Source organism: Danio rerio, chromosome 20 (assembly GCF_052040795.2).
Source record: "Danio rerio strain M-AB ecotype USA chromosome 20, GRCz13ab, whole genome shotgun sequence".
In the NCBI taxonomy this organism is placed as follows: Eukaryota; Metazoa; Chordata; class Actinopteri; order Cypriniformes; family Danionidae; genus Danio; species Danio rerio.
Genome location: NC_141040.1, coordinates 55,560,604 through 55,586,348, shown reverse-complemented (window position 1 = coordinate 55,586,348; position 25,745 = coordinate 55,560,604). Strand labels below are relative to the sequence as shown.

The 25,745-nt window shown below is 39.8% G+C and overlaps 1 protein-coding gene and 1 long non-coding RNA gene across 3 annotated transcripts; one reads left to right on the top strand and one right to left on the bottom strand.

The window, feature by feature from the left end:
- The first annotated feature begins 2,570 nt into the window (after positions 1-2,570).
- On the top strand, positions 2,571-25,449 carry rnf8 (ring finger protein 8, E3 ubiquitin protein ligase). Of its 2 annotated transcripts, none has more exon segments than NM_205766.1 (9): positions 2,571-2,806; positions 4,944-5,072; positions 5,285-5,678; positions 11,777-12,069; positions 14,363-14,425; positions 14,509-14,598; positions 18,431-18,538; positions 18,741-18,952; positions 25,118-25,449. In NM_205766.1, coding segments are annotated over 9 exon segments (1,458 nt in total). In that variant the 5' UTR covers positions 2,571-2,680; the 3' UTR covers positions 25,161-25,449.
- Positions 14,843-18,130, bottom strand: LOC147832355 (uncharacterized). The gene is made up of 3 exons (XR_015519206.1): positions 15,730-18,130; positions 15,466-15,674; positions 14,843-15,297 (listed from the first exon to the last, which is right to left on the bottom strand). It is a non-coding gene; the product is annotated as an uncharacterized LOC147832355 (long non-coding RNA).
- Positions 25,450-25,745: the final 296 nt, after the last annotated feature.

The window sequence follows — 25,745 nt, the reverse complement described above, 5'->3', positions numbered from 1 at the left end:
GCATTTCTGAGCAGCCCTCCTGACCACACAGACACAGACGCACACACAGCCATATGAGCTTGAGACAGCAGGTCCAGGCAGTCAGAGGACTGCTTCAATCTTTCACTCACTTGTACTTAGTCATTTTAGCGAACACCTCAGATACTGTTGGCTGGTTCCTGTTGGTTGTGCGTCTTTTTTACCGACGCCATTATAACGACACAGATCACTGCCTATTCACGAGTCCCGCAGAAAAAGTGATTGACAGGTGGTAATTATGTGCGTATCTTGCCTTTATTCATTTACTGTATGATTTGTTTATGGGTAAAACAAAGACCATGCAGGTCAGGTAGTTTAAACGGTAGGCTACTAATAATTAATTGGTCATTAATTAATTATTCATAATCGAATCGAATCGTGCCTTTAGAATCGAAAATGTAATCGAATCGAGGATTTGGAGGATCGTGACACCCTTAATATATATATATATATATATATATATATATATATTTATTTATTTATTTATCATGATGATAGCCATGACTACATAGACAGACTATAAACAAATATTGTATAATCCAGACGGTTATTTTGCCAAATAATATATATGTGTGTATTTTTACATCAGCCACGACTCAAAACGAGTGTTTATGTGAACCAGCCTAAAACAGTACTACAGTATTTCTTTTATTAGGTGTCGCTAGGGCAAGGCAGTGGCGCAGTAGGTTGTGCTGTCGCCTCACAGCAAGAAGGTCGCTGGTTCGAACCTCAGCTCAGTTGGTGTTTCTGTGTGGAGTTTGCATGTTCTCTCTCTGTGTTGGCGTGGGTTTCCTCCGGGTGCTCCGGTTTCCCCCACGGTCCAAACACATGCGCTTTGGGGAATTGGGTAGGCTGAATTGTCTGTATTGAATGTGTGTGGATGTTTCCCAGCGATGGGTTGTGGCTGGAATGGCATCCGCTGCGTAAAAACTTGCTGGATAAGTTGGTGGTTCATTCCGCTGTGGCGACCCCGGATTAATAAAGGGACAAAGCCGACAAGAAAATGAATGAAAGGTGTTGCTAGATTTACAATAAATACCCACCACATATGTTTGTTTTTAAATATGATTTCTGAGCAAAAACGCACTGGTTTGTCATGTGAAGTGTTACTTTTTTCAGCGCTGGTCAGAGTAATCCAATCACAGACCAGTCCAATCACTATATATTCGATGAACTTTGAGAAGAATTTAGTCAGAATTACTACCTTTGTTTCCAGTTTTTAGGACAGGTATTTGTGGGCTTGATAAAGTAATTTATAAATGTCTTTATTAAGACTTTCTTCTTAACAACATTGATATAGCAAACTTTTTTTATGTCGCAAATAAAGTCCAAAAGTGAAGAATTGATGTTATTTATTCCTTGATTGTTCAAGCTACCTCACAGAAGTGCTCTGTTTGTTCAGAGAGTTGTTGAATGTTAAAATAAAGTGAATTATTTAAAAAAGACATTCTTCCTAATTAATAATAATTAAATAATAGAGATTTTGTTTATTGATTTCAAAAACGGTTAACAATAAAAATCTGCAGCAAACTTGGAAACTAGAAAAATGCAGAAATTGCGTTACATTTTGTATATTACATTTTAAAGAAAGATAAAAATGAAAAATACATAGAAATTAAATAAACATGAGACAAAAACGAGAGGGAATATTATATAAGGTTATACATTGAAAGCCATTTTTGACTTTTAAAAGATTTTTTTACGCCCATTAAAGAATAAATAATATGACTTATAGTTAACAAAAAATAACGAGTATTGGAGTCTTTTCCAAAAATGTACATTTGTAAATAAAAAAACGTGTCAATTATAATAAAAAGATTAACAATGTACTGAATGCAAGCAATTGTAATAAAAACAGTTATGTGAAGAGAATTTAAATAACTTTCAACATTTATCTTTTCTGAGAGATGGGTGCATCGTTCAGTCCAAAATAATTTCACATAAATACATTCACAAAAAAGATGAACAATGGCTGGATGATAGAGGAACCGTAGAGGACTTCTAGAGGTCTCCATAATCCTGGACCAGGCCGTATCCTAAGCAGATGCTGTGGTGGTCATGGAGGAGTGGAGAGCATGTGACTGATTCCTGAAAGACACCAGTGACAGACTGAGCACCCGCCAGTGATCTACTCACACCTGCAGCTTCTCCACGATGGATGCCCAGCATTCTCCAGCCTCTGGCGCCTAGACTTGCAGCTCTGCACAAGTTTGGGCAGAGGAGAAATGGCCAGTATATATATATATATATATATATATATATATATATATATATATATATATATATATATATATATATATATATATATATATATATATATATATATATATAAGTAAATTATTACACGTATAAGATCTATGTAATATTTTATATGTAATTTCTTTTACTTTGTTGGTTAGAAACTCTGATCCGCCAACTGCCATCTAGCGGAGAACCATGCGCTGTCATTGGTAAAGTCACAGCAACTCAGCCAATTAGATTCAAGCTCCAAACCTAGCAGCCAATCAGATTATACGTTGAGCGTCACATGACGTTCACTAGCGCGTAGAGTGGAGGTGCTGTGTTCTTGTGAAAAGCTCTTGCGCAGCTTTCATGGCGGAATGTGGCGGACAACACACAATAAAAACAACATAATTTGGCATGAATTAATGGAGCAGGAATAATGGAAAAGACTGAGGAACCTCCTTCCTCAAATAACGAAGAAGACAGTCCTGCAAAAGAGAAAATCTGGTGTTTGCAGCGTGTGGGAAGAGATTCTGACTGGCTGCGTCTGTTCGAGGATTCTGAGGTGCATGTTTGCTGAATAAACCCCGTGAATTAATGTATAATTGTTTAAATTAATATAATAGCATTGATATTGCAGCTTCATGGGGCGAAATTAAGGCATGTTTTGCTCTAAGATTGCATCTATCATCCCAAATCATAACAACACTGTCTAACGTTAGCATTGGTGATGCTAGCTTCGAGTATTTCGTAATAATATATAACGTTATGCAAGGTATATTTATAAAATGTTCATATTGACTGTGATATTTCAGCTTTGTGGGGAAAAATTATGTCATACGTTGGGTTGTTTTCTTCTCATTTTTACCTATTAATTCCAAATCATAACATCAATGACTAGCATTGATGATGCTAACGTTAGTCACTAAGTTACTTTTCAAGTTGTTCGTTTTAATATATGTTTATTTATAACATTTACATGCTGACTTTGATATTGCTGCTTTATATGTCAAAATTAAGCATTATGTTGGGTTGTTTTGCTCTAAAATTTCACCTATTCCAAATCCTAACAACACTGACTGACGAGCATTAATAATGCTAATCACTGTTTTTTTAATTTCACGTATTAATATATGTATATTTATAAAATGTACACACTGACTTTGATATTGCAGCTTTATAAGGCGAAATTAAGCCGTATGTGATGTTGTTTTGCTTTTAGGTTTAACTTACACCTATTCCCAATCCTAACACTGACTGACTAGCTTTAATAATGCTAGTTACTGCCTATCCAGTTTTTCATATTAATATATATGTGAGCAATTCCATTCATATGTCAACCTTGCCATGAAAAAAAAATTAAGTTTTCACCAAAAAAGCAAAACCGTTTCTGCATTTTTTGTGTAAGCAAGCTTTTTATAGTGCTTTAAAATACTTTAAATATCTCTGTCAGTGTTTTCAAACAATTGTATTTGATTTACCAAAGTGCTAATTTCAAATCTGTCACATCCATAACGAAGCTTTCCCCTCATAATTGCAAAAATGTAAAATCAAATGAAATCGATCATGTTTGTTCTACAGTGAGCCGACTCTTATCTATTTGATCATCATTGTTTTTTTTTGGGTTGTGCAGTTTAATTCACAGAATTTCTGCACAGTATGTTGTGTACTGTAAACTCGCAGACGTTTTTGTCACGTCCATAACGCATGTTTATTTCCCTCATTTTAAATAAAGAACTTGTTTACAGATTGGTATTTTTCTGATCCCACATCTCTGTGGCTAGTTGTTTTGAAAAAGTATAAAGAGCTGTTTCAATATAATGTTCACAAATACTTCCTCTGTCAATTTATGTTTTGATATTTTACTGCAAATGTCACATTCATAACGCTGGAATTGCTCTTGTATATTTATTAAATGTACGTATTGACTTTGACATTGCAGTTTATAAGGCAAAATTAAGCATTATGTGGGGTTGTTTTGCTCTCATTTTCGCCTATCAATTACAAAACAACACCTACTGACTAGCATTGTGATGGTGCATCACTGGTAGCATCGCTGCATTTCGAGTTGTTTGTTTTAATGTATGCAAGTATATTTATAAAATTAGCATAATGACTGTAATATTGCAGCCTTCTTGGGCAAAATTATGCATTATGTGGTGGTGTTTTGCTCAAATTTTTGCCTATTATTTCTAAATCCTAACAACACTGACTGACTAGCATTAATAATTCTATTCACTGCTTTTTGAGTTTTACATATTCATATATATGCATATTTATTAAATTAACATACTGACTATGATATTGCAGCTTTAAAAAGCAAAATTAAGCATTATGTGGGGTTGATTTGCTCTCATTTTCACCTATTAATTACAAATCATAACCACACTGACTGGCATTGACGATGCTAGTCACTGCTTTCACATATTTAAGTGTGAATTAAGTGCATTTTTGCTGTGGAGGTAAAGTTGGGTTTATGTGCGCACTTTCTGACCTTCTGCTTAATAATTTAATTTTAATGTTCTTGTCACTGTTTTAAAATGATTGAATGAACTAAAACCCAAACTTGACCTAAATGTTTCTGCTGTCTCTGAATTCAGTGTGAGGGTTTTACTCTTTAATTGATCACTCGTATGTCTTCGTCATGAGCTAATGATCTGAATGTGTGTTTGCTGACTGCTCCTGTGTCTCCTTTGCATCAGGTTTCTGTTGGCCGTGGTCTGAATGTGACCCATCAGATTCTGTCATCCAGCTGCCCGCTCATGATATCCAGAATCCACTGTGTGTTCAAGCTAAATGAGGGCAGACAGTGGACCGTGACGGACAATAAGGTGTAGTATTCGTCTGTTAGACTATTTGTAGTTCTGTCTGTCTCTCTTTTAGCTCACCTGTTTATAGGAATATCTTATTTTCCACTGTTTTGGTGGAGTGCACGTAGAGCTGTAAAAAATACTGATGCTAACAAACCTTATATAAATTTTTACTGGACGTTTAATGAGTTTGTTTATTGTGTCGAACTTCTCATCGTTGTATTGTTACCCAGAGTCTGAATGGCGTGTGGGTGAACGGCAAACGGATCCCACCCTCGAGTCCCTGCATCCTCCACCAGAGCGACTCTGTGAGACTCGGCGTCCCTCTTGATGGAAACCCCGTGGAGTTCGACTACATCCTCGTGCAGAAGAATTTCGATGACGTCAAGTCATTCCTGTCTGGGAATCTCGGAAAAGACTCTGGCGCTGCGTCATTAAGCCAAAAACTGAAAAACTCTAAGCGCAAGTTTGATGGAGGAGATGAATCCGAGCCGTGTCTCACTCAGCACTCCAAATCCAAGCTGTACCGCAGCTCCGCCCCAGATAAATCCCGCGCTCAGCCCTGTCCATCCGGGGAACGCAGGGAGACTCTAAAGCTTTCCTCTAGACCGCTGGAGGAGGATAGAGGTGAGCAATTCCATGCAAATGTCCACCCTGCCATGAAAAAAAGAAAGTTTTCACCAAAATAGCCAATAAGTATTTTGTGTGGGCTTGTATTCTACAGTACTCTAAAAATACTCAAATTTCTCTCTCAATGACTAGCCAAATCCCTCCGTCAGAGATGAAACCTTTTATCAACGCTTACATTTTAAACAAGTGGCAAAAGGAATGGGATGCATTAGAAAACAACAAATTACATAAAATCCAACCTGAAATTTCACACAGAATTTTAAGACATTTTAACAATCGATTTGATCAAGTAGTTTTTACCAGATGTCGTGTTGGGCATATGAGAATTACACATGGTTTTTTGCTCCAAGGTGAAAACCCTACTCAGTGTTTGTGCTGCAAAACTCATCTTACTATAAAACGCATTTTACTGGACTGTCCTGCTTTTACTGATTCCAGAAGACTTTTGTATGAAATGAACTCTTTTAAGGACATTTTTAAAGGGCCATGAAACCCCCCTCGTTTCAGCAGGGTGTTTTCACACCTCTACTTTGGAAAAAGTCAGAAAAGTGGGCGTGTCCAGCTCTGTTTAGGGGGGAGTGTCGGAGGAACTAAAGTGGGAGGGTGTGTGAGTGTCTATTTGGGCACGCGCGAGTTTCAGTCAAAATACACACAGGAGAAAGAGATGGTGTTTAACCTACATGGACATCTGTAGTCGAATTATTTGCCAGATTATTAAATGTTGGACTTTAACTGCAGTTTGGCTCTTTCATTCAGGGAATTCATTCATGCCCCTCGCGACAAACAAGATATTTGATTCGAGGAACTGCTCTAAGCGTGTATTTTTCATGCAATGTTTGATACCGCACGGCGAATGAGAGAAAAAAACCCTCCGCATTTCCCGGAAACTTAGATGCACACGGCAGGTAGCGTCAGAAAGCCGCGTGTGTTATTCCGGTCACTAAATGCGGTGCTATGTTTGCACTCAGTGCAATAGTTAACTTAATTCGATACGAACAAACTGAATAAACAAAGAGCACTGGTCGCTCACTTACCAAATCTGTAGAGACAGGACAATCACCAGCAACTAGAGCCGCGTCTTTATGAAGAGAATACTAACGTTACAAGCGAATCCGGATTTCAGCGTTTGCAGATGAGAACAGCTCTCAGGTAAACAATAATCCTCCTTAGACACGTAAGTTATTGTTGTCGAGCGTCGCGTACACTGTTAATCCACACGTGAGTCTGAGCTCTCACAGAGAGAAAAGGAAAACGAAACTTAATGGCAGCAAACTATAAAAGCAACACTTCACGCTTGTTTTGCCAACACAACGTGGCGTCTCTGGTGTAAACAGTGACACTAATGAATATTAATGAAGTTGCAAAATAGAGCGCGCTGATTGGTTTGAACCAAGCCTTACTCATGCATTAATGCATCACACTGTAAGACGTAATAAGACTCACTCTGGCACAGACGCCCAGTCTGCACGCTGGAATACACGCTATTATGTCATGACCGTGACGCAGCTTCAAAAATTTGTTTCAAACAGGAAGTACAAATTTGCTTGAAATAACGCAAAAACAACCAATTTACACTTTTTAGTGAAATATAGGTGTCCTAATAGTGTTTTTAGCAGTGTGGGACACATATACGACTGTCAACAGCTCAAAAAATGTGTTTTGGTGTTTCGTGACCCTTTAACAAAGTGAAACCAGAAAAGATTTTAGAATTTTTATCATGTATTAACACAAAAAAACTTATTTAATTCATGTTTTATTTTGTTTGTTGATTTTTAATTTGTATATTTATTGTTGAAAGATTCCTGCCATGAAAATAGCCTTGGTTGCTGACATGGCATTAAATAAAAAAAAAAAACATTTCATTACTCTCAATGACTACAATTACATGGACATGAGTAATCTAATGATTTGCCTTAATCTGAATAAGACAATAATATGATTAAGGTGTTTACATGAGCTGCTTTTTGAATGTTACTTTCAAGTTATAGCATATAGATCGATTAACGTCATTACGTCACCACGTTCTCTGGAGTTTCATGTAATTTCGGGAGTTTTATTTTTAATTTTGACTGCAGTTTGGCACTTTCATTGAGAAACATTTCATTCTTTCCCCTTATGACAAACTCTGGGACCCCGTTTACACTAGTGCGTTTTAGTTTTAAAGCGGCGTTTTAGAATGAAAACGATCCGCGCCCACACTAGTGTTTCACCAAGCAATTCTGAACAACTCTCCGTCTACACTAAAACGCTAAAAACGCACATCACGTGACCACACACACACACACTCTGGCATGTGCTGCAGCATATCTACCCCAAAGGAGAGCTGTGCTCAGAGTGTTCATAAAGGATCCCCCGCTGGATCTAATCTCACTATATTTGTTAAACGTAATATTTAATTGATCTTCTTTTCTATATTTAACGACATATTCCCGACTTTGGTCTTTTGAATCTATTACTTGTTCTCAGGTAATGTGTTTTGACTGAGCGCAACGATAAGTTAATGATTAATGTATTCACGTACATTCTGTATCGCTTGCTTTTATTTCCTTTAATGTTTAAACTTATTGTGCGTTATACTTTTATAATGGCCATTATTGATTATTAAACTGATATTCAGCAAAAGAGAGGGTATGTTTCGTATTTTCACTGAAAACGAAGAGAAGGCAGTAATGGTACAGGCTACGTTTTGTTCTAAATATGCATACAGTGAAGATGACGCTCATATGTGCTGCACAACGGCTCAACATTTCTGCTGTCTGTTCAGTTGTAAATTTATAAATGAAAATAGCAGATCCTTATGTCATGTTTTCATTTTATTATTAAGATATAGTGAAACAACGTAGCCAGGATAAAGTGAATATGGTTATAAAGTACACTGCTCCCTTTGAAGACTTACCTGATGTGTCCTCGGGAGTCTGTTTTCCATATCAACTTGCAAAGACTGAACTTACAGGCAGAGGATGCAGTACTGAAGTGTGTGTGGGCTACTTAATATTGAGGAAAAAGCCCCAATCAGAGAAGCGAAGGTCGGAAGCCCCGCATCCGTTTTCAGATGTCTCCGTTTTCCCCCATCTACACTGGGACGGAGCAGCAGCGTTTTAGAATGAAAACGGCCTCTTCAGCGTATCCAAAACGCTCCGTTTTCGGCACTCGAAAACTCCAGCGTAGTGTGGATGAATGGCGTAACCGAAGCAAAACTTATGCATTTTCAAACTAAAACGCATTAGTGTAAACGGGGCCTGAGGTATTAGATGCGAGTATGAAGTAAGGACTGCTGGAAGAGTGTTGTTTTAACCACCTAGGGCTTGAGTGTCCACATACGTGGACAGCACGCTTTAGCTCTTAAGTGGCTATTTAAAATACTTTAAATTGTTTATATATTGTTACAGACATATGGTGTCATCCTGCAACTGTCTTGCAGCATATGAAATGTCCCAAACACTATTTTTAACTGTCCAAAATGGGAAAAAAAATCTTGTTTTTAGTCTCTGATAGTCAAAGCAAGTTAAAAAAAATTCTATGCATGAAAGGCACATAGTTTACCCCTTTTTAAGATCTAATATTAATATTATGGTTCTTCTGCGTGTGTCAGTTTAGGTTCAGTTCAACACATAGTTCGGATGTTTTTATTTTAATGTGTTCAAAAGTGTTATTTTGGGGGCGTGTACACGGCTCGCTGTTTTAGGGGTGTGTTGCTTCACAGTTTCAAATTCCTGCCCAACGTAACAAGGAGGCGGAGCCAAGAGCTCACCACTCTGTTTGGCAACAGACAGGCAGACAGAGAGAAGCAACATGACTGAGAGGATCAGCATTCGGCCTACATGTACGACTCGGACACAGACCAAGCAGAGAGTACACAATCATTTGTGTCTTTGTATAGTTTTACAGACAACTGTGTGCTAGTTTAAAGTTCCGAGATTGTACAACGAGACTAATAACCATGCACATCGCATTAACTTTGACTGAGGCACCGGATGACCCGCTTAGAGCCATGACACGGCACACCAGACATGCATTGGTTACATACATTAAAGGTGCAGTAGGTAAATGCTAACCGCTTAGCATATTATCTTTGTACGGCGGGGAGGGACTGTGATTCAAAGCCACACCCCCTGAAATCGCGAGCGCGCGCACCACGTCACAACAGCAGACAGAGCGAATATTCAGAGTAGCGGTAAACAGTATAGGAATGCTGTCATTGTTCAGAAATGACCCAATGTGAATATAAAAGCAACTTCAGCTCAATAAAGCAGGCTATAGGCGGAATATCACCATTTACTGAAGTTTTGTTGTTAAACTAAATATAAATCTGCATTATCGATGCTGTAAAAGAACCAATCACTAAAATAATCACATCAATCTTTCACCGGGAGATTTCAGTGGCTGAACATCACGTCTGAGCATATAAGTCATTCATAACAGAACACAATCTAACATCAGCTTAGCCTGACTAAAATTGTTTTAAAACAGAACATGACCTGTCTAACAGTAGTACTCCAGCCATGGTGTCGTCCTTCCTCCAGCGTGCTAAAGTAACCCCAATATTGATTCAGGTTTTTAAAAGTTTCAATTCAGCATTTGATTTCTCCCGGTCTGTCTCGTGACCGCGTAGCCGCTCATGCAGATGGGCATGCTCGAATGGCGGATCTGCGTGAACAGATGCGCAGAAGTCTGAATCTACATTTGCTGACAGACTGACTGAGCGGCTTATCGGAATTAAGAGAGATGTCGGTCCGACTCTATTTAATTGGATGAACATTTTTTAGTTTTATGCTTTACCCAGAATATAAAAATACATATAAACGCATTTAGATCATTTACTGTAATCATTACTATTGGACTGAGAAGAGACCTTCAACCAGCACAACAAAAAATGTTTCTGAAGACAATCCCCTACTGCACCTTTAACATGTTATTTGAAATGAAACCAATCAGATGGAGCTCTGTGGCGCGGCAGAAATATGAAGTGTCCCGAATTGTGGCTGGGCGCCGCAGACAGCTGCCGACATGAAGCGCCGTTCTGTGTACCTTGATAGAAACCTGATTTTAGAATTATAAAATGCATGGCGCTGCGCGGCGCTTCTGGTGTGCGATCTGCAGGCAAGTTTGTTATTTAATTTTCAATGGAGCGACACTCACGTGAGGCAACTCGCTCGCACTTTCAGCTGTACCTAGTTAAGATCACCCTCACAGGGAGCTGAGTTACAAACAATAGTCCCGATTACAGTGATCATGTGGTGAATGTTGAGCCCAGTGAGCCTTACATCTAAAAAAAAAAAAATAGAGCAAGGGTGTTCCTCTAGTGACATCGCTTTTACTCGCACGCTGAAAATGGCGGACGTGAAACAACAAACTGAGGATCTGGTGATGCGCCTGTAAATTAATATTGGTGGGTGGGGGACCGCACTCCTATGTCAAGTTGTGGTCGCTCTGAAAACCGCTCCAATAAATCCACAGTTTTTATGTTGTTAAATTTGAAAAAAAAAAAGACACTGTGTGTGTTTATATCAGCCCAATATGACTGTCTATACAATATACTTACACACGTCTGTCCAAACAGCTTAAAAATAGATTTTTTACCATAGGTGGCAGTTTTTTTTTGGCATAACATACTTCAACAAGACAATAGAGATGGCTAGTCGTAATCGTGTTTAGTTAAGTTAGGTACTCCTCTCAATGAAATCAAAAGAAGGTCAACCTTTTGGTCTAGCAGGGAGTTAAAGGGTTAGGCAATATTTTGGATTTTGCCTCCAGAACAAATCACTGTTATACAAGGACTTGCCTAATTACCCTGACTTAACCCTAATTAACCTAGTTAAGCCTTTAAATGTCACTTTAAGCTGTATAGAAGTGTCTTGAAGAATATCTAGTCTAATATTATTTACTGTCATCATGGCAAAGATAAATTAAATCAGTTATTAGAGATGAGTTATTAAAACTATTATGTTTAGAAATGTGTTGAACAAATCTGCTCTCCATTAAACAGAAATTGGGGAAATAAAATATACAGGGGGCTTATAATTGTACTTTGTGAATGTATATTGTAAGTTTTTACTGCAAATGTCACATGCATAACGCTGGACTTGCTCGTGCAGATAAAGCAGGCAGCAGCTCGAGTACGTGCAGTGACAGCAGTCAGCATCTGGCGACTCTGCATCGATACAATAGGAGTCTGATGGTGCTGAAGGGCCGCGTGGGCGACACGCAGAAGCGGGCGGCGGAGCTGGAGCAGCAGCAGACGCAGACGCCAGAGCGAGAGAAGGAGATGCAGGACCTGCAGACGCAGCTGGAGGCGCTGCGGGGTCAGCTGAGGTCACAGCAGGAGCAGGCGCTCAGACGCATGGAGACGCTGGAGAAATCCTTCTGTGAGGAGGAGCGGCGGCTGGAGGTGAGACGACAATCAACTGTTCCATTCACTTGATCTTGTGCAGTTTATTTATAAACTAATTTCCAGAGGATCACAGGCTCATGATTGACCATGACTGGTCCCGCATTAACTAACACATGATTTACCAATCAAACAAATCCAAACACGCATAAATAACCAGATTTCCTTAGCTTAGATATCTTCTTCTTGAAGAATCCCCCAAGCCTCCCTGACTCCTCCCCCTTTTTTTCTAGCTTAATCCAGGGTATGGGTGGCACGGTGGCTCAGTGGTTAGCACTGTCGCCTCACAGCAAGAAGGTCGCTGGTGCAAGTCCTGTCTCGGGCCAGTTGGAGTTTCTGTGTGTAGTTTGCATGTTCTTACTGTGTTGGCGTAGGTTTCCTCCTGGTGCTCCCCCACAGTCCAAAGACATGCACCATAAGTGAATTAAATACCTTAATTGTCCATAGTATTAAAGCGAGAGAGTGTGTGTTTATTTTTGATTGTATTCCGCCATATTCCCTGATAAACAAAGGAGTAAACCGAACTAATTAATTCAGGGGAGCTTGAGACCTACATGACCTGGGCTTGAGAATCTTATGAGCTTAGAGCTCTCTTTAGGGCACATTTATTTATTTATTTATATATATATATATATATATATATATACAGTTATAAATACAGATTAAGTCAGAATTATTCGCCCCCCTTTTTATTTTTTTCCCACAATTTTTGTTTAAGGGAGAGAATTTTTTATTTCACACATTTCTAATCATAATAGTTTTAATAACTCATTTCTAATAACTGATTTATTATATCTTTTCCATGATGACAGTAAATAATATTTGACTAGATATTTTTCTATACAGCTTAACGTGACATTTAAAGGCTTAGCTAGGTTAATTAGGTTAACTAGGCAGGTTAGGGTAATTAGGCAAGTTATTGTTTAACGATGGTTTGTTCTGTAGACTATCGAAAAAAATATATAGCTTAAAGGGGCTAATAATTTTGACCTGAAAATGGTTCATAAAAAATTTAAAACTGCTTTTATTCTAGCCGAAATAAAATAAATAAGACTTTCTCCAGAAGAAAAAATATTATCAGACATACTGTGAAAATTTCCTTGCTCTGTTAAACATCATTTGGGAAATATTAAAAAAAGAAAAAAAAATTAAAAGGGGGCCTAATAATTCTGACTTCAACTGTGTGTGCGTGCGTGCGTGCTTGCGTGGGAGTAAACAAAGTAAAAACAAATACTACCCTTTGTTATAGCCCCAGGGCCCAATGTGTTGTTCTTCTGGTCCTGCAAACAACTATTAAAAAACTAAACAATAAAAAAACATTAAGTAAGCAATATTAATTATTATTATTATTATTATTTAGGCCTACAGTATATTTTCCTTTTTTTGTTTGAAAACGGATGTGGAATAGACGAAAGATACCCTGATTGTAAATGCAGCCTCTCTCTGGTCTCTGCACTGCAAGAAAAGGTTTTCTTTCTTTGTTTTTTTTTTTTTTTTTTTTTTCTAGTCCAAATATCTTAAAATTCTTAAATCAAGAAGCATTTTCTAGACTAGCAAAAAAGAGTTTTTTTGTTTTTGTTTTTTTTTTAAACAAATTATATGCCAAAATTAAGGGAGTTTTTTTCCTTAAAACTAGCAAAATAATAATCTTGTTTTTCCTTTTGCCTACCCCACTGGCAGATGATTTAGCTTGTTTTAAGGATTATTAGTTGTTAAAATGACTATAATTAAAATGAAAGATTCTTAAGATTAAAATATGTGTTCTTTGGAAGAGTGTACTTACATTGTGATGCTATTATTTTGTCATTCATGCATCATATAAGCGGCAAATGGTGCTAAAATGACAATGTCATTTATCGCAATATATGTTGGTGCAATATATCATACAACAAAAAATAGACATCATGACAGGCCTGTGTGTTACCACAGAAATGTTTTTTTTTTTTTTTACTATATTAAAATTTGATCTGGTTAGTTTTGTCTTCTTTTCTTTGCTTGAAGATGATCGTCTCATTTCATCACATATTTAGATGAATTAATAAAGCATAAGCTGTAGCTGGAATGTCTTGCTTTATAAAAGTTGTATGATTTTTTGGAAACTTGATCTGCTTGCTTTTCTGAGTCGTGATCTAAAAGCTGGGTCATTTTCCAATCCTGTTCTGACTTTCATATCATTTCTTTTTCCTCTCAGTAATAAAAATAACAGTTTTACTATTAATCCCTGCCACAAGGGGAAGCTGTAGGTCATGGTATCGTCATCTGTATGTTTACTCAATTATTTTGTTTTCCTAAGACTGAAAAAGCACAACAGAATGAGGTGGGCTTGAAAAAACAACTGGAGGAGGCGTTGAAAGAGGTAAGAGAGCAAAAAGCTGCAACTCATGAATATTTCATACGTTCAAGAGCAAGTGTTGCATAATGGTTCCTTTACTTTGACAGCACCGGAAGGTTATTGAGGAGCTCAAACACGCTCGGCAAGGATTCAAGGAAGTCCTTCAAGCCAAAGATAAGGAGCTGGAAGTTACAAAGGTAATCACGGGAAAGCATGAAAACGCATATAGAGTCACATTATCTTGCATGTAAGGAAATTTAAAACGAATGCAGAGAAATAAAGGAGGACAGAGGCTTACGGAGTTGGCTAAAAATTACTATTCTGCTCCATATTTTTCCCCAATTTCTGTTTAAGGGAATGAAGCTTTTTCTTCAACACATTTCCAATCATAATAGTTTTAATAACTCATTTCTAATAACTGATTTCTTTCATCTTTGCCATGATGACAGCATATAATGTTTGATTAGATATTTTTTAAGATACTAGTATTCAGTTTTAAGTAGACGTCTGCATTCCTGGCTTACCGCAGGACCTGATTTCTTGTGGCGTGGGAATACATTTTCGATTAATGCCGAGTTCAGACTGCATGATTTTCAAAGTAGTCGTGTCACCAATGTGTTCACACTGCAGGACTATCTGGGCTGGCGTTTCGTCGCTGCTTTGTTTACACTGCAAGATGGATCGGCGACAGGGGCTTTCACATTGCATGACTTTACTATAGGAAGAATCGCCGACAACTTCGTCCAAACTACGTCTCACAGCCAAAAACACGTCGTATATCTTTTGTTATTAACTACATAATGAGAAAGAAGCCTTTAATGGGGTAAAAAAATGTACATATTTGCTCTAGAGCTGCACAATTAATCGTAAAAAGATTGCGATCTCGATTCGACCCCCTAGACCAGGGATGGACAAACTTGATCCTCGAGGGCCGGTGTCCCTGCAGAGTTTTGTTCCAACACTAGTCAAACACACCTGAACAAACTATTTAGTGTCTTCAAGATCACTTGAACTCTATAGGGAGGTCTGTTTGAATAGGGTTGGAGCCAAACTATGCAGGACACCGGCCCTCCAGGATCAAGTTTGCCCACACCTGCCCTAGACGATCTTAATCCAGCATTTCTACGATTCTGTCAATCATATTTTCAAGATCAGGAGAGAAGAAAAGGCGGCTGCACGAGTCTTCATTGTGTCACATACGTTGCTCAGTGACATGGACACCTCCAAATGATGTTGAATGTGTCACATACTGTATTTATAAGGTATAGTTCACCTAAAAATGTCATTTTTGTCTTCATATAATGATGTTTTTGCGGCCGGGAAATCACACGTGACGTGAGCTGCTGACCGTGAGCTGTTATCACAGAGAAGGCGCAGGTTCTGTTCACTAAAGTAGATGCGCGCGCGACTATCATTAAGTAGAGCGCGCGTCTACTTTAGTGAACAGAACCTGCATATGTTGCGAGTAACAGGTAATACAGCTGTAAATAATATTCAGTTTGTGGCACAGAGTTTGGGAGCAGCGTGTGAAGTATGAACAAGCACTTAGTAGTCAAAATGAAACCGAAAGTGTTCTCTTCATTTAAATGATCATATCGCATTTTAGAGTTATGATTACGGCAAGCATTTGAGATGTTTTTTCTTTCATAGCGAACCCACAGTTGTGCATGAAAATAAATGTTTACAGTGTCTGTATAACTACTCTATCAGATTATATTCAACAATATATAGGCTAATGGCAAACGTCTGATTTTACCAGTGAATAAATTTGTCTAATATGACAGATTGCAAGCATATATCTCAAACATAATAATTCAACATCAGAATCATTATAAGTAGAATACAATTATTTATAGAAACCAGTAGACCTACACATAATATTATTGATGTTGTGCCATATGTTTGTTTTTACCATACCTTTATTTTACATCTACAGAATCGTGAGAAAATCGTGATCTTTATTTTGAGCAAAAAAATCGCGATTCTCATTTTAGCCAGAATCGTGCAGCACTAATTTGCTCACATGGGTTTAAAGGGAATTAGCCATTTCTCCTCAACTTAAGTTGATAATAAACTAATTTCTTTCTGTATGAAACGTCAAACAGACACGGTTGCTCCCGAGTCCTGTCAAACCTCCACTAGTTTTTCCTCCATTTCGTGGGTCCAAATAAACCGAAAAAGAGCGATTTTAACTTCTCCCCCAGCCTCCCGCTGGCGTGCAGCAGGTACACACAAACGCACACACAAGTGAAAGCTGCTCTCTCATTGGCTGTAGGCGATCGCTGATGTTATTTTCAGTCAAAACTCAATTCACACGGCATGATTTGAATCGCCGACAGCTCCAGATATTCAGCACGCCAAATATCTCGCAGACATCGGCGACTCATCTCAGATCGCGTCTTTGATAGTTCATACTGTGTGATTGTCACTCACGTGCACGAGCAGTGATTTGCCTGAGATTTCAGGCATTTGTCTGCGATTTCTCAAAACCTGTCGGCGAGCCAAAATCGGGGCTAAAATCACGCAGTCTGAACTAGGCATAAAACACGGTAGCGGTCGGTAACTCTGGTGTAATTTGAACGGGAGCAGGCGGTCTAACAATATCGCTTCCGAGTTCTGACGTTATTTCAGAGCAGCATATCTGTGATTTACTCTTGGCTCATGGCTTTACTTTGGCAGAGCAAAATATAGACGCGCTGTCCTTGAAGGTCAGTTTACTGTGAGGAAACCCACATCAGGCAAGACTGATATATGGGAGTCTTTTACATGCATCATAGATGCAAATGGAAAACGAGTTACTCTTTGCGTGATGTGATACCTCAAAGGTTTACCCTCATTCAAGGGGGTTGCACACCTGATGGGCTGCAATTTAGTATTTTGAACAGATTTCTATCAGGAAACGCATACAGTCTGCAGCTGTCCGCAGCGCCCATCTATGACTCAGGACTCTGTTCATATTTCTGCCACCTGAATAGTTTCATTTTAAATGACATGCTTTGAATTTGATGCGAGCAGCAACTGGCAGCCAGTGCAAACGGATGAGTAGCGGAGTAACATGTGCTCTTTTAGGTTCATTAAAGACCACTCGTGCTGCTGCGTTCTGAAGCAGCTGAAGAGGTTTGATAGAGTTAGCTGAGAGCCCGGCTAGTAGAGAGTTGCAATAGTCCAGTCTGGAAAGAACAAGAGCTTGAACAAGGAGTTGAGCTGCATGTTTAGATAGGAAGGGTCGGATCTTTCTGATGTTGTAGAGTGCGAATCTGCACGATCGAGCAGTTCTAGAAATGTGGTCAGAGAAGTTTAGTTGGTCATCAGTCGTTACTCCAAGGCTTTTCACCATTTTGGATGCAGTGGTTGCCCCGTCCATCTGGATTGAAAAGTTGTGATGTGGAGTCGGGTTGGCAGAAACTTGGGTAGCGGGTGAAAAAAGACTGAACATATGGCGATAGCAGTTGGGTGCAGACCTCTAGCTTAAAGTGATATTTAAAGGCTTAACTAGGTTAATTAGTTGAGTTAGGCAAGTCTTTGTATAACAGGGGTTTGTTCTGTAGACAATACAAAAGTAATATTGCTTAAGGGGACTAATAATATTGACCTTAAATGAGTTTAAAAATGAAAAACTGCTTTATTCTATCTGAAATAAAACAAATAAGACTTTCTCCAGAAGTAAAAATGTTATAGGAAATACTGTGAAAAATTCCTGAAACTGTTCAACATCATTTGAAAAATATTTGAAAAAGAAAAAAAAATTACAGGAGGGCGAATAATTCGGACCAAGTCAAAGCAAATTTAGAAATCACTACTATTTTTTTTTAATTTGCGTTTTCCATACGGTCTTAACCTTTTCTGTTTTGGGATTGTCGGTTGAATGGAGAAAATTTAAACTGTCAAGTCACCCTAGCACCCTTGCTAGGGTGTTGGGTGCACCCTAGCACCCAACACCCTAGCAAAGGGCCTTCTCGTAAAACAGCCCATCATGGATCACTATAGACTGACGATTCTTGAATTAAATTATATTGTGTTCTCCCACAGGAAGAGAAAGAAAAGGCCAAGGCTCAGAAAGAGGAAGTGGTCACACAGATGACTGAGGTGCTGGAAAGTGAACTGCAATGCAGCATTTGTTCAGAGCTCTTCATTGAGGTAAAACAACAACAACCCGTGATCAGCTGTAGGAATGACAGGGAAAGAACCCAGACTTACTGAAAGATCACAGCCTTTTTTTTAAAGTTCACTAGTGTCTAAAACGGTGTGTAGGATGATGTAAAAGTCCATTGGAATTATACAAAGAGCCCAAAAGCATTTGAAAGGTTCCCCTGTTGCTCATGACCTCTGACCCCTGCAGGCCGTGACTCTGAACTGCGCCCACAGCTTCTGTCAGCACTGCATCAGCGAGTGGCGCAATCGCAAGGATAAGTGTCCGATGTGCTGGCAGAACATCACGTCTCAGACACGCTCGCTGGTTCTGGACAACTGCATCGACCGCATGGTGGAGAACCTGAGCGCAGACATGCGGGAGAGACGCCTGGTGCTGATCAATGAGCGGAAAGGTGAGAGGTGCGTGACGTCACTCCTGTCTAGTATGAGTTATGGTCTTTGCACACTGAAGTTAGAAATATACTTATGTGTTTTTCCTGCATTGTGAAAGGTGCTTTGTAAGTGCAAGAGGGCTTTCACAGCTGTAGATTGATTGTTTTGTTCCGAAAACAGGGATCAAAAGTGTTTCAATGCTGCTTTTTGTTCTTGATGCTGTAAACTTTCACACAGCCAAGCTTCTACAACAAGTCACGTGCAAGTAAACTCGAGTTTGCTTTATTTTCTAACATTCCACTCCATCATACGACTAAGGGTGTCACGATCCTCCAAATCCTCGATTCGATTACATTTTCGATTCTAAAGGCACGATTCGATTTTCGATTATGAATAATTAATTAATTAATGAACAATTAATTATTTGTAGCCTACCGTTTAAACTACCTGACCTGCATGGTCTTTGTTTTACCCATAAACAAATCATACAGTAAATGAATAAAGGCAAGATACACACATAATTACCACCTGTCAATCACTTTTTCTGCGGGACTCGTGAATAGGCAGTGATCTGTGTCGTTATAATGGCGTCGGTAAAAAAGACGCACAACCAACAGGAACCAGCCAACAGTATCTGAGGCGTGTGCTAAAATGACTAAGTACAAGTGAGTGAAAGATTGAAGCAGTCCTCTGACTGCCTGGACCTGCTGTCTCGAGCGCATGGCTGTGTGTGCGTCTGTGTCTGTGTGGTCACGTGATGTTTCAGAGGCAAAGAGGAAGGAGGGCTGCTCAGAAATGCTACACGCCACTGTGGATGTCAAATCGTTGTCGTTCTAAAATGCCATTTAAAAACAAAGACAGTGTAAACAGGGCCTGAGTGTGTACTTTTGGCGAGCGGATTTGCAACGGGGGCGGGCGGAGGATCGCGATGCCAGTGTTGTCTATCGGACGAACCGTACGTAATACGTACATAGCAGAGCTTGCAAAACTGTGTTTTTTTTTGTCGACAACACGAACGTTGTCAACATAACTCACTGGAAAACTCACTCCAAAATGCTTACACACCGGCGACTTCATTGAAAGAGGAGAGGGTTTAAGCTCTGTCGACGGGTCTCCTGCGTCTGCAGTTTAACAAGCACTTCAACAAGCCTGTTTTTTTCCCGCTTGGCAAGCCAAGCTGACGTGACATGGGGGCGTGGCAGCATCGACGATTCTATTTTTTGATTCGATAATCGAAGTTGAGCATACATTTCGATCGATTTCGATTAAAAAAATCTAAATCGTGACACCCCTGCATACGACGTTACTTTAAAACCAGTTAAACTCTGCAGACCCGGTACCGGGACCGTGACGTCATCGACTTTCGCTTTAAAATTTAAAGGGCTAGCATTGCACCAGACCCCCGTAAGTTGTTTCGTTTGAAAGTGTAGAATCTATATTTTATGCACATATTCTTTAAACTTTTGTACAGTAGAATAAAAACCAAAGTGATGCATAAGTTATTTACACTTATACACAGTATTTTGGAGACCCGAGCTGGGTATTTTACATTGGTTCATTTTCATATTTTTTATATGACACATGTACAAGTTGTAGCTCAAATGAAAGCTCTTGCCGGTGCTTATACGGTTCTAGCAATCTTTTACTGAATTATATTCACATATCAAACAGTTGCCGAATGAGTCGCAGTGTTTCCATGGTGCAGAAGTGAAAACAATACATTCATGATCAATAAGCAGCCCCAGATAGCACAGACAGCTGTCATCTCTTACCTTATGTTGTGCGCTTCAGGGCCATTTCTCCTCTGTTTTTGAGGTGATGTGCATAAGTAATCCTTTTATATGTCTGACGTGGTCCAAACACAGTGAATTATGTTTGATCAAACAAAAGAATAGTGAAATATGAAAACAATGATCGCTCCCTTTGGCTTGTACAGCACCTCTCATCAGCTGGAATATAATAACTTTTGCATAGATTATGGTGGAGACATTTCTCTTATTTCCTATGATTACAGACATGTGCAGGAACCACCAAAACTAATTACAGCACTCTAGACCACACAGAACCTAAAAGGTAGACTCTCAAATTTGAGTTCATAAAAAAAAAAAAATACAAAAAGCGCCTCTTTTTTTAGGTGTTTATTATAACACAGACGACACATACAGATATTTTAAACACTTTCAACAGTGTTTCATGAAAATTCAAAGGGTTTTCTTTAAAATGATAACAAATTTTTGCATTTACACCTCTGCATGTGGATTTAGGAAGCTTTTAAATTTGGGTAGGCAAAATCCAGGTGGAAATCCCAAAATAGCAGCAAAGTTTAACTGGTTAATTTGATGAGAATTAAGACAAGTAAAAAGGTGCGCTTTCATTTTGAAATGGTGACACCCACAGACATCATTATCACCAAATATATATCACCCAATTTGCATACTTTTACTTCACCCTAAAAGTGTGTACTTTTTTTTTTTTTTTGTGAAGGAAAAATATACACTGTTGAGTGTGTAACAGAAGAGTGTACAAGCTTTGGGACATACTACTTCCTTGTTAGCAGATCGTTGTGTTGCTTAGTTAGGAGCCCTGCCAATCATCCACATTTCTCTCATATTGATTTTTTTACCTTCTTGGAGAAGCAGCAGCAGGTTAATCTCCCGTCCGCGAGTCTTTCATGCAGAGAAATCATCTCAGGTCTTTGGATAATTCTGCATTGAGACGTTAATGTCCAAACATATCTTTATACAAGTACAGTATTGTTGTTGAGTTGAAATGTAACACAGAAAAGGTGATTGAAATATCTTAGTTGATATAGTTGGCTAGGTATTAATTACCAGTCATGCAAACATCTGTACCGAAGTCTCTCTACTTGATGGTTGGTGTCGTGTGTTCATCATGCTTGTAGTTTATTTACACTCTTCACAAGCGTTTGCAGTTCTAATTGAATTCATGTTCAATGCGCAATGTATTGTGGGCAATATCAGTGGTTAGAGTATGAACGCTTCTACAGTTAATACAACATACTACGATTTGGGACTGTGGCAAGGGGGCGGGGGGCGAGAGCCGTGGGAACGGAATGAGGTCGCCGCGTTAGTGAATACACCTGTGGCCTGCACCGGCCTCGAATCCCAGGAAGGAGCATTGGGCTATAAGGGGAGGAACGATGGCAGAGGAAGCCGAGAGAGGACCGGGCCTGGACATGTTGTTTTACTTTTGCTTTCAGTTTGACTGCCATCCCTGTTATTAATAAATATTTTAAAACTGCGTCGGTTCTCCGCCTTCTTCTTATCGGTGGCCAAAAGGACATAAACTTCATTGCAGCCGAAACCCGGGAGAAGGAGGGACACGTTGTCCAGTTGCCCTCGCTGCTGAGAGGGGGGCGAGTGTTCGGGAGAAACCCATTCGTCTGCCCAGAGTGCTTGGGTGGCCTGAGGCTGGCGAGGTAAGGATCTGCCTGCTGTCTTCTCCCGGCATGGGGAGGAGCAGGGGACGTGGGGCTCACCAACAGAAGGGAAAGCGCTGAAGGGAGCCATCCCACAGAACCCGGGGGAGTGGCCGCGATTGGCCATGATGCCATAGCCTGCATCCGTCCACCGAAGCAGGAGACCAAAGATGCCGCCAGCCAGCCAGGAGAACCGCCGCCGGACACCAGAAGATGGACGGGTGGGTGGATTTCTCCACAGGGCTCCCAACACGTCGTCGCATCTGTCAGCTGGTGGAGGACCGAGTGCAGCATATCTAGAGAACCGAGCCCCAATTTTTTTTTTTTTTTCCTCTCTCCCCTCTCTCGGTCTACTGTCTTTCCTCCTTTTTTTTTTTCCATCTCCTTTTCTTTCGGCCCGTCATATAGGTCTAGCGGGTGTTTTGTTCAGAAATTAACAAAACAATAGGCCCAATACAAAATATTATATATTAAAAAAATATGGAATGAATACCAAATGGTAATTTCAGTCAATTTTCCTTATGGATAAACAGCTCTCGTTAATATTTTTAGCATATTCAACATGAAACGCACATTTACATTTAGTAATGTTGATGTCATACTGTACGCTCTACTTATCATTCTCCTGTATATTAAGCCGTATATAAGACTATTACAGAGCCCATATCACAGTGTATTATGATTGTTTCATTGGATCAATTGCTTTCTCACTACAATCAATCTGCTCCCGCGTGTTTCAAACGAGAGAATACCTCATTCAGGCGATCTCGAACCAATTGGTGTGTCGCGGAACTGAGTGCTCAGTTCCACACCAAGCCAATTGGTCTGAGATCGCCTGAATGAGGTGGTCTCGACTCGGTTAAAACTAACTCTGCAGCGGTTCGGTTGTAGTGGGAAATCAATTGAACTCACAAATGAACAGTAGCTATATCATAGTGTATTGTGGATATGTAATGCGTATACACTCATCGGCCACTTTATTAGGGACACCTTTCCAACTGCTGTATCATGCAAATTTGAACTTTGAACGTGACATGGTTGTTGGTGCCAGACGGGCTGGTCTGAGTATTTCAGAAACTTCCGATCTGCCGGAATTTTCATGCACCGCCATCTCTAGGGTTTACAGAGAATGGTCTAAAAAAAGAGAAAATATCCAGTGAGCGGCAGTTCTGTGGGCGCATATGCCTTTTTGATGCCTGAGGTCAGAGGTGAATGGCCAGACTGGTTCCAGCTGATAGTAAGGTGACAGTAACTCAAATAAGCACTCGCTACAACCGAGGTCTGCAGAAGAGCATCTCTGAACACACAACACGTCCAACCTTGAGGCGGATGAGCTACAGCAGCAGAAGACCACACCGGGTGCCGCTCCTGTCAGCTAAGAACAGGAAACTGAGGCTACAATTCACACAGACTCACCAAAACTGGACAATAGAAGATTGGAGAAACGTTGCCTGCTCTAATGAGTCTCCATTTCTGCTGACACATTCGGATGGTAGGGTCAGAATTCGGCTTCAACAACATGAAAGCATGGATCCATCCCGCCTAGTATCAACAGTTCAGGCTGGTGGTGGTGGTGGTGTAATGGTGTGGGGAATATTTTCTTGGCACACTTTGGGCATATTAGTACCACTTGAGCATCGTGTCAACGCCACAGCTGACCTGAGTATTGTTGCTGACCATGTCCATCCCTTTATGACCACAGAGTACTCATCTTTTGATGGCTACTTCCAGCAGGATAACACGCCATGTCATAAAGCGTGAATCATCTCAGACTGGTATCTTGAACATGACAACGAGTTCACTGTACTCAAATGGCCTCCACAGTCACCAGAGCTCTATCCAATAGAGCAGTTCTAAAGGCAAAAGGGGGTCCAACTTGGTACTACTGAGGTGTACCTAATAAAGTGGCCAGTGAGTGTATATGGGTATACAAAGAGAGAAGGCAAGATATTATTCCTACTGGTAAAAGTCAGTTTTATGTGGAACATGAAAGTGAAAAGCTGTCTAACTGAACTAATAAAAAAAAATTATAATGTCATTAAACTTTTTGTTAACTTCTGACACAGAATCGATATACATTTTACAACCCTTGACAATTAAAATGAGGCTCTGTATGAGAAACTCTTTCCTCTGATTTATGTCCGTGAGTGCCTCCGGTTCGGGCATCTACCCAAACGGTCAGCATTTTCGTGTTGAGTTCATGTTCTCCCCGTGCTTGCGTGGATTTTCCCCGGGTCCTCCGGTTTCCTCCCACACTCCCAAAAACATGACACTTAAGTAAATTGACTAAACCAAATTAGCACCAAATTCGATGCAATTCTGTCAGCAACGCATCACCTTAGCAACCCTCACGCAGCAGGAGAGGGGGGAGGGGGGTTCTCGAGATCTACCCGAGCTCAAACTCCCCTCTCGCCCTGCAACGGGAGGGAGCCCCGGGCTCGAGGCTCTCATGAGCTCAGGCTCTCTCCCGGGACAGCGTGCCAAACTAGCTTATTACCAATCATCAGCTAAGTGTGAACTCTTGAAAACAAATTCTGACCAATCTGAGGAGAGTTTACTTGTTTTACTTGGTTTACTTGAGTGACTTTTTTTTGCTATTTTGGTCCGATTAGAAGCTTTGTTGTGCTGTGATCTGCACCGAGAACGAGCAGCATTGTAACAGTCTCTATTTCAGAACAAAACGATTGATTTACAGTTGTGAAAGCACCCTGAAAAACACACTAAAATATACATGAAACATACTCTGTCCGCAGGTCTAAAAGTGAGAGCATCTCCAGCAGTGGTGGTAATAAATGACGACAGCGACAGTGAAGACAGCAGTAGCAGCGACGGCGACACTTTCTTTCAGAGCAACAGCTCCATATTCCCGGACTCATCCGGATCAGACGACTCTCTGATTCTAGAAGATTCATCCTGGACTGAGGAGGACGATTATCTTTGAGTAAAAGCACTCGTCAGGACGCAGGCACAACCCGTTTCTTTTGGTTTGGTTTGGTTTAGACATGCTATTTTTTATGTTTGTGGCTCACTGTATGACACGTTCGAGCTTTCTCCTGTTAATAATAAAATTTCTAATTATTTTGCACTCGTTTAAGTGCTCTTTATGTCAAATTTAGGATTTATACATTTACATTAAGTCGTATAGCAGACGCTTTTGTCCAAAGTGACTTACAATTAATGCCTTGAGACGAAGAACTATAGTCCATATTTTCACATGTTGAGTAATAAGATTTATTTCGTTGGATCGTGAACATTATATTATTTATTTATATTTTACCTGAAGATAGATGACAAAAGCTTCTCAATTCTAAGGAGATTCCAGTGTCAGGATTATAAATCAAAAGTTCATTCATTCGTTCATTCTCTTGTCGGCTTAGCCCC